At 41.2% G+C, this 16,599-nt stretch overlaps 2 protein-coding genes across 2 annotated transcripts; one reads left to right on the top strand and one right to left on the bottom strand.

Annotated features, from left to right (window-relative positions):
* Nucleotides 1-11,816: 11,816 nt before the first annotated feature.
* Nucleotides 11,817-12,942, top strand: LOC131693809 (uncharacterized). Its single transcript, XM_058981954.1, has 3 exons — nt 11,817-11,880; nt 11,964-12,311; nt 12,367-12,942. The coding sequence occupies exons 2-3, from the start codon at nt 11,990-11,992 to the stop codon at nt 12,831-12,833; spliced, it is 789 nt and encodes a 262-aa protein (XP_058837937.1). The 5' UTR covers nt 11,817-11,880; nt 11,964-11,989; the 3' UTR covers nt 12,834-12,942.
* On the bottom strand, nt 12,883-16,299 carry LOC131693805 (DNA replication licensing factor MCM4). The gene is made up of 6 exons (XM_058981949.1): nt 15,878-16,299; nt 14,776-15,819; nt 14,117-14,717; nt 13,691-14,057; nt 13,180-13,632; nt 12,883-13,118 (listed from the first exon to the last, which is right to left on the bottom strand). Exons 1-6 carry the CDS (start codon nt 15,948-15,950, stop codon nt 13,023-13,025), a joined length of 2,634 nt encoding a protein of 877 aa, XP_058837932.1. The 5' UTR covers nt 15,951-16,299; the 3' UTR covers nt 12,883-13,022.
* Nucleotides 16,300-16,599: the final 300 nt, after the last annotated feature.

The raw sequence follows: 16,599 nt of genomic DNA on the forward strand, positions 1-16,599 counted from the left end.
ATACCGCACAGCATCTATCCGGTGATAATAAAAGTCAAATGAGAGACTCATGAGTAGAACGACGAACATAGGGGTATTTGATTGAAAAACCTGGCCGTAACTATTGAAATATTTGTTTGCAGCAGAAATTAATATTCTACAAATATTATACATAAAATCAATGATTTAGTAATAATTTGTAAGTTTGTGTTCATATAGAAGTGCAAAAAAGCTTTCTGGCCAATCAAAGACTTGCTATATCTATTATGTAAAGAGATATTTTTCACATATTGTATTTCCAAAGGTTAGGTGTATTGAAATTTTCATTTTTGAGGATTTCGATTGATAACAAGAAATTTTAGCAGATTTTAGGATGTAATAACCAGGAAAGGTGTGTCTGATGGTTTTTTGCGTTATCTCATTTTGCCTTTTAGTCAAATTCGCCTCGATAAATATGGTAGTTGAGACACAACTAAGAATTATTCTCCCGAAGAAGAAAAATCCTACTATCGTATTCCTACTTGACATTCTTTCAGTATGAATTTCTAGAAGAACACACTCCCCCCCACCCCTCACTAGGCCCTATTCCTCAACTAACTACACCCATGAAATTGAGCTAAGGCCTTTAGGAAGCCTTACACGTTCAATATTTTTGTCAATACCAGACAGTATTGACAAAAGTATTGTACGTGTAATCGAAAAAACTTGTATTGACGATGTGGATTTCAAATGGGATTGAAATATTGTAACAATATCGTCAATACGCGTATTGACAAAAGTATTGAACGTATAAGGGCCGCTTTTAAATAATTCATCCAAAAGCACCAATGTGGTAAATCTAGAATATATGATGCTATGATGGTATATGAAATGTCATTAGTACACCCGCAGTGTTGGCCAAAAATATATTTTTGGCATTTAATTCGATCTATCGGATTTTGAACAGCTATAACTGGTTTTAGAGGCATTCTAACACCATGCATCCTTAGGCAAAGTTGTTCAGCATATCCTGGACTACACTTCTATCTAATTGTTGGCATATTGCAAGAAAAATTATAGTTTGTAAAATTGAAGATGCAAGAAAGGAGGTTTTCCCATATTAATTTCCATACAAACTTCAAACGCAATGCGCTACGCTGGGTCAAAACAAATCAACCTAAAATATGTAGAACCAAAAAAATGTGGTGCTCACTTGATGTGGGTATGATTACATATAAAAATGCCCCACCCAAATATATACCCCGTTAAAATCTGCTACCATTATAATAAAGTACTCAAAAAATAAAGAACCCTTTCCGAAGACATCGAAGAGCTATAACTAATAATTTCGTCTCAAATATCAATGTCCCGCTTTTTGGATTTCGTCCCACTGTGCGACGACCCGAACCCGGTGCTAAGTCGCGTACTACTCAACTGATCCCCGGTGGCGGACCTGGTCTACACCATCGGTGAGGTCCATCCAGCGATTCCGGGTAGAGCGTAGCTTCCGGTTCACTGGCGCCCCAACCTGCTAGCTTTTCGGCGCAGTCTACCCAGTCTAGTCACTGGCGGTGGATCTACACTGAAAAAATCCAAACGTTAATTCTACTGGCTTCAAACCACTTAAAATCCATATGCAGGAAAAATAGTTCTAATGTCACGCGCACACAAACCTTCTATGTGTCAACTGTATAAACTATGTATGCACGCACATAAGTTATATGTGCATATTGTTATAGAATCGGGTTTTATGTGCTTTATAGTTATGAAATGTGAATGTAAGATTTATATTACTATTAAATACACATATTAGGTTAAAGTGCCAGCAAATAGTGTCTATATGCCTCCGCTGATTGAAAAAATCTATGTGTAAAATGATTAGGCATAACGTTTACATTTTTTTAGTGTAGCCTATTCGATTAGGCATAACGTTTACATTTTTTTAGTGTAGCCTATTCGCGAGCTACCTGATAAAGTGTCGAGGTCTGTCCGGCGATTCCGGTGAAACCTGACTTCCAGTTCGCTGGTGCCCTAACGACACGAATCCGGTGATACATGATAGTCTACACCATCGGAGAGTTCCCCAGCGGTTGAATTTCCCCCAAAACCCGATTTGTTGTTTCACGGCGACTTTCTAGTCAATGGCGCTACTTTGTTCGTTTCTGTGTTGGCCACATCCTCTGCCAACTAACAAATTTGATTCGCTTGTTGGACTCTAAGACAAGACGTGACAATCGGCATCTTATTTTTCCATCGACATTCTTCTTTTCGCACATTTTCACCCTGCCGCCCAAACTACTTTTACAGTAAACAGCAAGTCACGGCGGATAGCCTAGAACAAAGTTTCAATAGCCTACCGATCGCCAGCATCCAGTTTAACCCGCCTACTAAAAGGCGGCTGCTTTCAGTTTACTGGGCGAAATCTTCCGAACAGTATGCTATTTTTATTAATGAAAATGAATTCTTGTTAATTTATTTTATATTATTTTCCAAATTTACGTCGTTGAATGGACAACAGTTAATCCGCCTTGTCAATGTCTTATCTTCCGGAAATCTAAACTTAGAAAACTTCTAAGTGTTTTCAACCACTTGTGAGTAATATTTGACCCATTTTGCTTGTTGCGCACCAATATATTGGGATGGGTAATATTTTACCCTGATTCTAATTCGAAAAGTACCCAATTCATGACAGCTGAAATTGAATAACAAAATGGGTATTTCTGGTACTCATTAATGGGTACTTTATTTTAACCTGGTAAAACAGCGACCCCTCTAAGAACAGTTGGTTTCAAAATCGTCCAATGCGGGACGTTCGTTGGACCAACCACAGAGAACAGACGTCCACAGAGAACAGACGTCCAACTTCAGCATTCAACTTGTGTAAAATCTCTAACGGTTTCGAAGGTAGTTTGGATATCTAAACCAGGTGCGCTACTGTCGTCATGTTTTTTGTGGCTGAGTGCGACAGAATTGACAGCGGTTATTTCTATACCCAGTCAAACTAGTCCGGAACCGATTCGGACTTCCAGCATGAATTCCACCTCAAATGCGTCAACCGATAGAGTCGGTATCGGTTGTTTTCTTTGAGCTAGATTCCATGCTGAATCCATCCAGGATTTCGAACCGGTTCCGAAATCGATTTGACGGATAGTTGGGATAGGTTGGTGTGGCGGCGCTAGTGTTTTTCGTATATTAATTCAAATGTTTACACACGTTTTTTAAATATTTTTGTTCTATCATGGATGCCCGGTAAGCGTGGCAAGCAGAAAGTTAGCAAAAGTTGAGCAAAGCGATATTGATGCTGGCAGAGTTTCTGCGAGCATTTTGCACGATTTGTGCGAGAATTCTGGCAACGAAATCGCTCAAATGCAACAACCGTTTCTGACAGAAGCGGTTAAACCAACCGATGCCGCTCACTTTTATCCAGAATCCAGTCAGAAATGTACGGCCAAGATCTCTGCACGCTTCCTGCCACATCTTTGTCAGATGTTTTGCTCGATTCGTACTAAATTCTAACAGGTAGAAATTGCCAGGATCTTTGCACAGTTTATGTCCGAGTTATGCCAGGGTTTTGCTCGGTTCCTGTCAAAATTTGGCAGAAAACGCGAGCGAAACCGATTTCGCCATAGCTCAACTAACCCGACAGGATACGCGCAGAAATCTGACAGGGCTGCCAAACCAAGACTTACAGAAATCTAGCAGAGTGGTCTCTGCCAGAAAATTTGCTCACTGGGTGTCTGTTCTCTGTGAGACGTCCATCTTCAGCATTCAACTTGTGTAAAATCTCAAAATCTCTAACGGTTTCGAAGGTAGTTGGGATATCCAAACCAGATGCGCTACTGTCGTCATGTTTTTTGTGGCTGAGTTCGACAGAATTGACAGCGGTTATTCCTCTACCCAGTCAAACTAGTTCGGAATCGGTTCGGACTTCCAGCATGAATTCCAGCTCAAATGCATTAACCGATAGAGTCGGAATCGGTTGTTTTCTTTGAGCAAGATTCCATACTGAATCTATTCAGGATTTCGAAACGGTTCCGGAATGGATTTGCCGGATAGTTGGGATAGGTTGGTGCGGCGGCGCTAGTGTTTATCGTATATTTATTCAAATGTTTACACACGTTTTTTAAATATTTCTGTTCGATCATGGATGTCTGTTCTCTGTGGACCAACGTTGGACGACTTCCAAATAACCATTCAACAGACGTTCACAAGTCTCAAATTTCAAAGCGTAATTGATTTCAACGACTTTCCTGGACACCCTGAAACAACTTTCATAATCTTGGAATCAACTGGACGAGGGGCAAGCACTAGCAGGTTTGAGTGCGTCATATTGAAAATACCAAACATATTCTGAATATAATTAAAGTAAATAATGAAAGTATTTATAAATAATTATTATTAATACTTCTGCTGTACTTAATAAAGTACTGAATGTAATTAACGTCGATGTGTGAGTACTTAAAGTACTCAAAGTACATATTGATGGTAATTAAAATATTTTGCGTATTTGAAGTACTAAGTTACTGTACTTAAAATCTTTTCTGTAATTAAAGTACAATGAATTTGATGCGTACTTTTTAAATATTTGCGGTATTTAATGTACTTTATGGTACTTAATGGTACTTAAAGTAACTAATTAAGTATGTACTACTTTTGGTACTGCATCGTATTGAAGATTTAGTCTCAGAGAAAATTTAAAAATCGTGTGTAAACATTTGAATTAATATACGATAAACACTCCCGGTCAGCGTGGCCAGCAGAAAGTTAGCAAAAGTTGAGCAAAGCGAAATTGATGCTGGCAGAGTTTCTGCGAGCATTTTGCGCGATTTGTGCGAGAATTCTGGCAACGAATTCGCTCAAATGCAACAACCGTTTCTGACAGAAGTGGTTAAACCAACCGATGCTGCTCACTTTTATCCAGAATTTAGTCAGAAATGTACGGCCAAGATCTCTGCACGCTTCCTGTCACATCTTTGTCAGATGTTTTGTTCGATTCGTGCTAAATTTAACCAAGTAGGAATTGCCAGGATCTTTGCACAGTTTATGTCCGAGTTATGCTCGGTTCCTGTCAAAATTTGCCAGAAAACGCGAGCGAAACCGAGTTCGCCCTAGCTCAACTAACCCGACAGGATACGCGCAGAAATCTGACAGGGCTGCCAAACCAAGACTTACAGAAATCTAGCAGAGCGGTCTCTGCCAGAAAATTTGCTCACTGGGCTACCGCCCCCACACCAACCTATCCCAACTATCCGTCAAATCCATTCCGGAACTACAAGTTCGAAATCCTGAATGGATTCAGTATGGAATCTTGCTCAAAGAAAACAACCGATTCCGCCTCTCGGTTGATGCATTTGAGCTGGAATCCAGTCACCAAATTTTCTGGCAGAGACCGCTCTGCTAGATTTCTGTCAGTCTTGGTTTGACCGCCCTGTCAGATTTCTGCGCGTATCCTGTCGGGTTAGTTGAGCTAGGGCGAACTCTGTTTCGCTCGCGTTTTCTGGCAAATTTTGACAGGAACCGAGCAAAACCCTGGCATACCTAAGAACGGTTGGTTTCAAAATCGTCCAATGAAGGACGTTCGTTGGACCAATTTGGACAACGTCCAAATAACCGTTCAACGAACGTCCATCGTTGGACCCGTGTTGAACGATTTTGAAACAATTTTTTGGACGTCTCAGTGGGTAACTTGGACATAAACTGTGCAAAGATCCTCGCAATTCCTACCTGGTAGAATTTAGCATGAATCGAGCAAAACATCTGACAAAGATGTGGCAGGAAGCGTGCAGAGATCTTGGCCGTACATTTCTGACTGGATTCGGGATAAAAGTGAGCAGCATCGGTTAGTTTAACCACTTCTGTCAGAAACGGTTGTTGTATTTGAGCGAATTCTTTGCCAGAAATCTCGCACAAATCGCGCAAAATACCCCGCTCGGACCCGGTCAAACCATTCGGAATTTGATTCGGAATCCTGAATGGAGTCAGTATGGATTCCAAATCAAATGCAACAACCGATTCTGAGTCGGAATCGGTTGTTGCATTTGATTTGGAATCCATAATGACTCCCCATTGAGACGTCCAAAAAATTGTTTCAAAATCGTTCAACACGAGTCCAACGATGGACGTTTGTTGAACGGTTATTTGGACGTTGCCCAAATAGGTCCAACGAACGTCCTTCATTGGACGATTTTGAAACCAACCGTTCTTAGAGGGTCCATTCAGAAATCCGAACCGGTTCCGGAATGAGTTTAACTGGGGACGTGCCCAGGTATCTACTACGCCGCCATAATTTCTATGCCAACATCTAAAACGTCGCGTTAGGGTCGATCCACAATAAACAGAATCAATTTTTTCTTTAATTAGCTATCCAATATTTTCGCTTTTTAACAAATGTCTTATAATTGAGTCATGCCGCACGGTATCTGACTAGTGCAAATCGAGCTTCGAGCAAAACAAGCAGAACAATTTGAACTGTCAGTGGGGCCCATAATTTTTGTGCCCGCTGAGATGTTGACTTACGTCAGTTCAATACAAATGGGATAGAACCCGCTTGGAAGAAAAACGGGCAGCCAGCAAAAATCCGACAGGATTCCGGCAGCTGTCAAAATTATCAAAATGGCGCTGCCAGAATTCAGCTATACTCCTTCCAGTTATGGCAGGCAGATTCGCCTCGCCGGTTCTGGTTTGTTTATTGTTGTATCATTTTCATCATATTTACATTTTTCCAAGAAGAATAGTTTTGGCAGATGAAGAAATAAGGAGAAACAAAGATTTTGGTTTCAAACATGGTAAGTAATATGGATTTCATGTCTCCAGACATGTTTTTGTCATAAATTCACATAAAATTTAAAAAAAATTAAGAAAAAATGCAAGCAAAACCTGAAGCGGTACAAAACCGATCCTGCCGGTGCGTGCCTGGCAGAAATCCGGCAGAAAAAACCGTTAATAACCGTAAGGCGAAAAATTCTGCCAGAAACGGTTGTTGCATTTGAGCCGGCCGGCTGGGCAGCGCTCTGCCAGCCAGACCCCCAGAAATTCTGCCAAACTTTTTATTTCGCTGTCGGCTATCTGGGGGGAATTCTGCCATGCACGTCCGAGCGGGAAGTGCCATATACGTGGACGTGCCTGACAGAATTCCCCCCAGATAGCCGGCAGTGAAATAAAGTCTGGCAGAATTTCTGGGGTCTGGCTGGCAGAGCGCTGCCCAGCCGGCCGGCTCAAATGCAACAACCGTTTCTGGCAGAATTTTTCGCCTTACGGTTATTAACGGTTTTTTCTGCCAGGCACGCACCGGCAGGACCGGTTTTGTACCGCTTCAGGTTTTGCTTGTATTTTTTCTTATTTTTTTTTTAATTTTATGTAAATTTATAATAAAAACATGTCTGAAGACATGAAATCCATATTACTTACCATGTTTGAAACCAAAATCTTTGTTTCTTCCTTCCAGTGAGCAAATTTTCTGGCAGGGACAGCTCTGCTAGATTTCTGCAAGGCTTGGTTTGGCAGCCCAATCAGATTTCTGCGCGTATCCTGTCGGGTTAGTTGAGCTGGGGCGAACTCGGTTTCGCTCGCGTTTTCTGGCAAATTTTGACAGGAACCGAGCTAAACCCTGGCATAACTCGGACATAAACTGTACAAAGATCCTGGCAATTCCTACCTGGTAGAATTTAGCATGAATCGAGCAAAACATCTGACAAAGATGTGACAGGAAGCGTGCAGAGATCTTGGCCGTACATTTCTGACTGGATTCTGGATAAAAGTGAGCAGCATCGGTTGGTTTAACCGCTTCTGTCAGAAACGGTTGTTGCATTTGAGCGAATTTGTTACCAGAATTTTCGCACAAATCGCGCAAAATGCTCGCAGAAACTCTGCCAGCATCAATTTCGCTTTGCTCAACTTTTGCTATCTTTCTGCTTGCCACGATGACTGCCCGGTCAGCGTGACCAGCAGAAAGTTAGCAAAAGTTGAGCAAAGCGAAATTGATGCTGGCAGAGTTTCTGCGAGCATTTTGCGCGATTTGTGCGAGAATTCTGGCAACGAATTCGCTCAAATGCAACAACCGTTTCTGACAAAAGCGGTTAAACCAACCGATGCTGCTCACTTTTATCCAGAATTTAGTCAGAAATGTACAGCCAAGATCTCTGCACGCTTCTTGTCACATCTTTGTCAGATGTTTTGTTCGATTCGTGCTAAATTTAACCAAGTAGGAATTGCTAGGATCTTTGCACAGTTTATGTCCGAGTTATGCTCGGTTCCTGTCAAAATTTGCCAGAAAACGCGAGCGAAACCGAGTTCGCCCTAGCTCAACTAACCCGACAGGATACGCGCAGAAATCTGACAGGGCTGCCAAACCAAGACTTACAGAAATCTAGCAGAGCGGTCTCTGCCAGAAAATTTGCTCACTGGGTGGGCGGGACTGCCCCGGGCTGCCAAACCAAGACTTACAGAAATCTAGCTGGGACGGGACCTGCGGAAAGAAATAAAAAGCGTGTCAAATTGATCCAGCACGCAAATGTCAGATTGAACCAGCTGTCCTAAGAGTAATTAATATGGGGAGTATTATATTTGAAATTGAGAAAATGTTAACTTTGTTTTTTTTTCAAATATGTCAATAAATTACTCATCAGATCAATAATGATAGTGGAGATGATAGTAACAAAAAAAGAAGCTTGTGCAATAGAGAGGACTTTTTTAGTATTATTTTTTAGGTTCGATAACATTCTATAGTGATCAAAAATATTATTGAATAGGAACAATGTTGTATAAAATAAATTATAAAATAAACCCAAAGATCCATTCCGACAATTTAATAACACGACACATGAATATATAACTTAAATCAATGCTTTTAAAATACATACGCTACAAATTCTCGTGCTTTCATTAATTTCGAGATCGTCAATTCTTGTGAACTTCTCCCACTGTTCTCCCAAATCGAGATTCACCGGAAAACGGTGAAAAGTTATCGCCGGATTTTTCGCTTTATTACGACCGCAATTTTTTACCTTGCACTTCATGATAATGGATTCACGAAAAAAATGAAAGTTCATTATGAATTCTTGTTTTTTAAAAAAGTCATGTCATTTCTTGAACTACACCATGTATTAGTGTGTGTGATTCGAAGAAGTACGATATAACAAACAAAAAGAAAGAATAAGAAAGCACGTATCCGCAGGTCCCGTCCCAGAAATCTAGCAGAGCGGTCCAGGGTGGCCAGACCTACAGATTTATCGGTAGTCCTACCGATTTTGGTCTTCCCTACCGATTCCCAGACGACCAATGCAAAACTACCGATATTTTGTTATTCCTACCGAAAACTACCGATTTTTATAGATTTTGGACACATCCTACTCAACATTCATTTTTTAGGTTGGATTTGGTCAGAGATCTGTGTTGCCAGTATTTTACAATTCTATATCAATACTACGTTTTTGGGACAACAACCCGGCCTACCGATAACTTCCGATAAACTTTTAGTGACCCTACCGATATTAAGGAATTCTATCTGGCCACCCTGGAGCGGTCACTGCCAGAAAATTTGCTCACTTGGTGGCAGAAGCGCTGCCCGATCAGCGTGGCAAGCAGAAAGTTAGCAAAAGTTGAGCAAAGCGAAATTGATGATGGCAGAGTTTCTGCGAGCAATTTACGCGATTTGTGCGAAAATTCTGGCAACGATGTTTTGCTCGATTCGTGCTAAATTTTACCAGGTAGGAATTGCCAGGATCAGAGTTTTTAATAGTAGAGTTGCGTAAAGAGGATTGGCAACATTGGACCAATCATTGGTCTTTTTTAAATTTTGGCAACCTTTTATTTTTAGTTAAATTTCAAATGACTTAACCCAAACGCTTCAGTTAGAAGTTAACTTTGTGCATTTAAAAATTTAAAATTAAGTGTTTAGTTTTATTTTGTAAAAATCAGTACGATAAATAACATCGTATAAAGAATTTAAGCTTTTTCCGGTTCTCAACTGATCCGCAACTAAGAACGAAATGCATTGATTTTTGCCGCTTGCCGTCTGATTGGGGTGTGACAAAAAACAGTCGAATTTGCAGCGTAAGATAAATTTGAAACAGGTACATTTGTATAAATTTGTCAAAATTTTAGCTGCACTTTAACTATGAGAAATACTTTCATATTTCCACTGTCGGTGGAAGAGCTGTTCCGGTGTTTAAAATAGTGCCAAATTTGAATATCAGTGAACATATATTTTTTAATAATTGTCATTAAGCAAAATATTAACATTATTTAAATGTTAATATTACATCATTGAATTTTTTCTCATAATTATAATCACATAATAACGATACTCCCCACGCATTCGAGCATTGTTATTCTTCGTGTCCGATAGGTAGACGTTTTGAGTGTTCAATAGGTAGATTTGCTTCAGTCTTTGCGCAACTGTTCTTTATAAACTGTGGCCAGGATCTTTGCACAGTTTATGTCCGAGTTATGCCAGAGTTTAGCTCGGTTCCTGTCAAAATTTGCCAGAAAACGCGAGCGAAATCGAGTGCGCCCTAGCTCAACTAACCCGACAGGATACGCGCAGAAATCTGACAGGGCTGCCAAACCAAGACTGACAGAAATCTAGCAGAGCGGTCTCTGCCAGAAAATTTGCTCATTGGGGGGGAGGGTGCCACCCGGTCAGCGTGGCAAGCAGAAAGTGTGCAAAAGTTGAGCAAAGCGAAATTGATGCTGGCAGAGTTTCTGCGAGCATTTTGCGCAATTTGTGCGAGAATTCTGGCAACGAACTCGCTCAAATGGAATCACCGTTTCTGACAGAAGCGGTTAAACCAACCGATGCTGCTCACCTTTATCCAGAATCGAGCCAGAAATGTACGGCCAAGATCTCTGCACGCTTCCTGCCATATCTTTGTCAGATGTTTTGCTCGATTCGTGCTAAATTCTACCAGGTAGGACTTGCCAGGATCTTTGCAAAGTTTATGTCCGAGTTATGCCAGGGTTTAGCTCGGTTCCTGTCAAAATTTGCCAGAAAACGCGAGCGAAACCGAGTTCGCCCTAGCTCAACTAACCCGACAGATTACGCGCAGAAATCTGACAGGGCTGCCAAACCAAGACTTACAGAAATCTAGCAGAGCGGTCTCCCGGTCAGCGTGGCAAGCAAAAAGTTAGCAAAAGTAGAAAAACTCTAGTAAGAGAACTGCGGAGAGAAAAACAGCATTTTTGGCAACGTATACCACGGCATTGTATGGCAACACGTCCAATGTTATAAGGATAGGCAATGTTCGATTGGATTCGTTTTTTGACAGTAAACGCGAATCCAATTGATCCAAAATGGAGTCTCCGCAGTTCTCTTTCTAGAGTTTTTCTAGCAAAAGTTGAGCAAAGCGAAATTGATGCTGGCAGAGTTTCTGCGAGCATTTTGCGCAATTTGTGCGAGAATTCTGGCAACGAATTCGCTCAAATGCAACAACCGTTTCTGACAGAAGCGGTTAAACCAACCGATGCTGCTCACTTTTATCCATAATCGAGCCAGAAATGTACGGCCAAGATCTCTGCACGCTTCCTGCCATATCTTTGTCAGATGTTTTGCTCGATTTGTGCTAAATTCTACCAGGTTGGAATTGCCAGGATCTTTGCACAGTTTATGTCCGAGTTATGCTAGGGTTTAGCTCGGTTCCTATCAAAATTTGCCAGAAAACGCGACCGAAACCGAGTTCGCCCCAGCTCAACTAACCCGACAGGATACGCGCAGAAATCTGACAGGGCTGCCAAACCAAGGCTTACAGAAATCTAGCAAAGTCTCTGCCAGAAAATTTGCTCACTGGGCTCTGCCAGAAAATTTGCTCACTGGGCAGCATCAATTTCGCTTTGCTCAACTTTTGCTAACTTTCTGCTCGCCACGGTGACTGGGAAGCAGGCAGCATTGCGGCTGAACTTTACTGGGATATTGCGATAAAATTTAATGTAAATATGTCATTTTAAAATACTTTTATTTGCGTGATTCTTTTGGCTTTTTTTTTCTAAATATACATGGACCTGTATCTTAGAGACCCTCCTATAACCTACTGAAGAGATGGCATTGATTTTACGAAATTCCCTACAAACAATTCGTCAAATATCTTGTAATCACGCTATCCGGTTCTTTCACGACGGATTCAGTTCTCCGGAACCATCAAAAGAACAACATAAACGTGGCTCAAATGATACGCCGAAACTTTCTACGGCTGGTGCGATTGCAAACAAGTATCAAGTATTTCGCGATGTTGACGCTACCGTTATTTTGGATGTTGAAGAGGAGCGACAACGAGATCAACAAACTTCTCTCAATTTCGATACTGAAGATTTTGGAAAGGGCGCGGAACCGTCGAGTTTGTTTAGTGAAATAAATTTGGAACGTACGTTATATAACTTTTTAGAGCTAATTAAAATTAACCAGATAATTCATTTTAGGTGGAAAAACTGGCGTTTACGACATAGACGATCTGGTAACAGTTCTTCGCATGAATAATGCTGAAAATCTTTTTGTTTGCATTGTTCCTAGTGAAATTAAATATGTTGATTACATCTGTGTGGTGACGGGCATGAGCTTCCGCCATATGCGAGGTATTGCAGAATTCGTTCGTAAAATATTTAAAATGAAACGAACGCAACGCGACGTTATTCCAAAGATTGAGGGGGAAAATAGTCGAGAATGGATGGCACTAGATTTAGGAAATATTGCCTTACATATCTTCTCTGAAACCGCCAGGGAGCAATACGATCTGGAATCGCTTTGGGCTGTTGGTGCAAAATATGATCGCGAATGCAACAAACCACAAGAACCGCTGGTGGAATTGTTTGAGAGGCATTCCGTATATTTAAACGATTTGAAACCACTGAAAAACAAACCAATCGTATCGGAAAATACAATGGATTAATAACGGCTAATGTTTGGTTGTCAATCATGATACTGAACAAACACAAAAATTAAATTATGTAATTTTTGACAAATATTTATATTGAGCAATAAAAAAGAAATCTTATTACTAGTCATAAAAAACATTGGTGTTTTAAGGTGACCTCAGAAGGAAACTTGTACCTTATGTCGACGACGTACATTGTTAACATTAACATATCCTGATGGTGTTATTACCAACAATAACAATAACACCCTCATCCTGTAATTCCTTCAACGCATCCTCAAACTGTTCCTTCGTTACCAGCTGAAAGAAAAAGATGTTCTAAGTAAGTCTGCATATCGTTCTACCACACACGATTTCTTACAACTTGGGAAGCTTCTTTAATCTCTCCAAACAACTTCAAATAAGGTATCGTCGAAATTTTTCCCTTCGATTTAAGATTTTCCTTGATACTAGCGACTAATTCTGCTCGTTTCTTACGCGCCGCACTAGATAATCCTGTTGTCAAAATACCCACATCGATCTTACCCGATAGAGGATCGGTAGACGACTGTTTGAGAGCTTCGCGGTGCAAGCGCCAGGCTTCTTCGACATCAACAACTTCGACGGTTTCGCTAAGTCGCACTTTAGCGTGGGCTTCGGCCAGTCGAATCAAACTTTCCAACTGTCTTGGATAGGCCGATATTTGACCACGGCCTGCGCCGACCTTTCGCATGTCGACGTATGCTTGAATAAGTCGCTGCTGGGCCTCTTCTGATAAAACCGGGTTGATGTGCTCCTTTGCATAGGCCATATAGTCACGGAGCACACTCATATCCTAATTGGTATAAATTATAGTTTAACATGTTTGTAACGGCATTTTGTAAAATACTTACAAATAAAGTATCCTCTTCATCCTCTCGGTTAGCATAGTAGAGCGAAACAAGATGAGCTGCCAAACGTCGATCAAACACTTCATCTTGCGGATCAAGGATCAAGAAAATCAAATCAAACCTTGACATCAGCGTGTGAGGCAATTGAACATTATCGATGATAGTTTTATTTTTGTTCCACTGTGATTCTGACGGATTTGCTGCTGCTAGAATGGATGTACGAGCATTTAACTGACAAATGATACCTGCTTTGGCAATACTAAGAGTTTGCTGTTCCATAACTTCGTGCAAAACACTTCTGGTCGAATCGTTCATTTTGTCAAATTCATCGATGCAACAGACTCCATTGTCTGCCAAAACCAGTGCACCGCTAAAGAAAAATTGGATGTAATTAAAATAACCGATTGCAGAACACGTATTACTACTCACGTCTGCAAAACAAGCTGCCTCGATTCCGGATCCTTCGTCACATAAGCAGTCAAACCTACTGCCGATGATCCCTTTCCCGAAGTATATTGCGATCTGGGTACTAAATGATACACATATTGCAATAACTGTGATTTGGAAGTACCTGGATCACCGCATAGCAAAATGTGAATCTCTGCTCGGAAATTCTGTCGGCCGGATGTAGCTTGCTTTTTCTTAGATCCACCGAAGAGTTGTAATAAAATACCTTTCTTTATATCCGTATTCTCGTAGATAGATGGAGCAATTGTTCGGACCAATCGATCATACACATCCGGTTTCTGTGAAAGTTTTTTCAGGAGTTCAACTCGTTCGGGTGGGAACATGTGATCCTTGCCCTCTTCCTGCTCGTACAATCTCTTGTCATCAACTTTACGGAAATGAACTACGTCAATGTGAGTTTTGTATACGGACTTGACATTACGTTGACGTGGATTTTCTTGAATTGGCATGGCTTTGTAAATACCAGTTACCGTGACACGATCACCAGGTTGTACTTTGTCCACTAGATCATCGTGAGCTAGGAGCAGTACATTATGAGGAGTCTGACCAGCAGCCATGTCATCTATGTTTGGAACAATCTATCTATTATCAGATAATATTGAAAATATCAAAATAATTACCTGGTGCTTCTTGGAGTTTCACCATTTGACGATCAGCAAACTGTGACCGATTATGAATCAACTGGAAGCAATGATTAGTATTGCAGTGAGAGCAGAGTGTCGGTTCGGATATTCGTCCTCTTTCAAGCTCAACTACTGTGCTAAAGTTACAGACAATACATTTGAAGAACGCTTCGCGCATTTCGGGCATGATGTTTGAAGTACGTATAACCATTCCGCTGATTGTAATCAACTGATCAATATCTTCCGGATTCAACGCCCGCATGCTTCGCGTTTTCTCAGCATTGAACGGTCGCACTTGAATCTGATGTTCCAGAACAGCAGCTGGGTATCTCTCGAAAAACATTTCATTCACCGCAACATCAAAAGTAGGTATAACATCCTGAGGATAGCAAATCAGCTGCCGATAGAGACCTTCATCAAAGGTTTTCAAGTGGGAACAATTGATGTTCAAAAAGGGCTCTTCAAGCGTGTGAATGTCTTCCAACTTTTGCATATATAAAGGTTCGTTCAAGTTCATGCCCTCCGAAATTTCATCTTGAGCTGCATCAGGATCAATATATCTCATCAGGAAGTCTTTGAACTTCTTCAAGCATTCGGAGACAACAACGTTGGTTCCCCAAACCACTAACCTGGGCTGACTTGGTGCGGCCGAGTCCGTTTCGGACGGTTGACTTCCCTCCGGTATAGGCTCAAGTTGGTCTGATGCAACGTTAACTTGACGCACCCTTCGATCGGCACGTAAATCTGGTCGTTGTCTCATGGGTGTACCTCGGATTCCAGATCGCGGTGTACGAACAGATCCCATTGAACTTGGTGTCCCGTAGTTCAATGGAGAGCTAATGTCTATCTCGCTCATCCCAACGGCACCGCTCCCACCAACAGCAACATAGGGGCTAGTTGGAGGTGCCATCGCTGCTGCCGAGCCACCTGCAGCCGGAGAAGTCGGAACCGTTACGTTATCGGAATTTTCAACCACCACATTGGCAGCCTGTGACCGATTGCCCATACGAAGCGGAGTTTCCGTTTCATCATTGCTAGTGGCTGGAGAAATAGGTATATTTTAAATAAACAAACGATCGAAACTTGATAAAGCACTTACTCTGTTTTAAGGGAGTATTTTGTGAACCATTTTCTTGCCGACGTCCTCGGTTCGATCTCGCAGGGCTAGACATGCTCTTACGATTATTTCAATATTACTACAACACGAAATAAGAAAACCGGGTATTCGATAAATTAAAAAATTTAAAGCAATGATAGAATCTAAAGTCTATGCCAGAAAGACTACACTCGATTAAGGCACGTATGCTTCCAAAACGGCACAGTTTGTTGTGTCAAAAGCGCGCGTAAAATTTTACCGATTTTTTTGCCAAGAAAATAAATAGGATGCCAACATTTCAAGAAACCTACACGGTAAACTAGATCCCAGTCAAACCATTCGAAATTAGATTCTAAACCCTCCCAGTAAAGTTCAGCCGAAAATGAACTGGAGTTCTGGTTAGTTCCAGTTCGTATTCCGGCTCCAGTGGCACAACCGATTCTAACTAGAATCGGTTGTGTCACGGAAGCCGATATACTGACTGGAACCAGCCTGAATTCCGATTAATTTCCGGCTGAGCTTAACTGGGCTGAAGGGATGTAGCCCCGTCAAACCGGAATTTGATTCGGAATCTAGAATGGAGTCAGTATGGATTCCAAATCAAATGCAACAACCGATTTTGAGTCGGAATCGGTTGTTGGATTTGATTTGGAATCCACACTGAAAACCAAAGTAACCTATTTTTTGGGTAAAATATGCTCAATGCAAAGTTCATGTTCCTGCTA

This window comes from Topomyia yanbarensis, chromosome 3, assembly GCF_030247195.1.
Source record: "Topomyia yanbarensis strain Yona2022 chromosome 3, ASM3024719v1, whole genome shotgun sequence".
Classification (NCBI taxonomy): domain Eukaryota; kingdom Metazoa; phylum Arthropoda; class Insecta; order Diptera; family Culicidae; genus Topomyia; species Topomyia yanbarensis.

Bases quoted from the DNA above. Each gene is read 5' to 3' on its own strand.
- LOC131693809 (XM_058981954.1), top strand. From the start codon at position 11,990: ATGGCATTGATTTTACGAAATTCCCTACAAACAATTCGTCAAATATCT. The intron at 12,312-12,366 runs GTACGTTATATA...AATTCATTTTAG, and splicing joins TAGTGAAATAAATTTGGAAC to GTGGAAAAACTGGCGTTTAC.
- LOC131693805 (XM_058981949.1), bottom strand. From the start codon at position 15,950: ATGTCTAGCCCTGCGAGATCGAACCGAGGACGTCGGCAAGAAAATGGT. The intron at 15,820-15,877 runs GTAAGTGCTTTA...CTATTTCTCCAG, and splicing joins AAATACTCCCTTAAAACAGA to CCACTAGCAATGATGAAACG. The intron at 13,633-13,690 runs GTAAGTATTTTA...TATACCAATTAG, and splicing joins ATGAAGAGGATACTTTATTT to GATATGAGTGTGCTCCGTGA.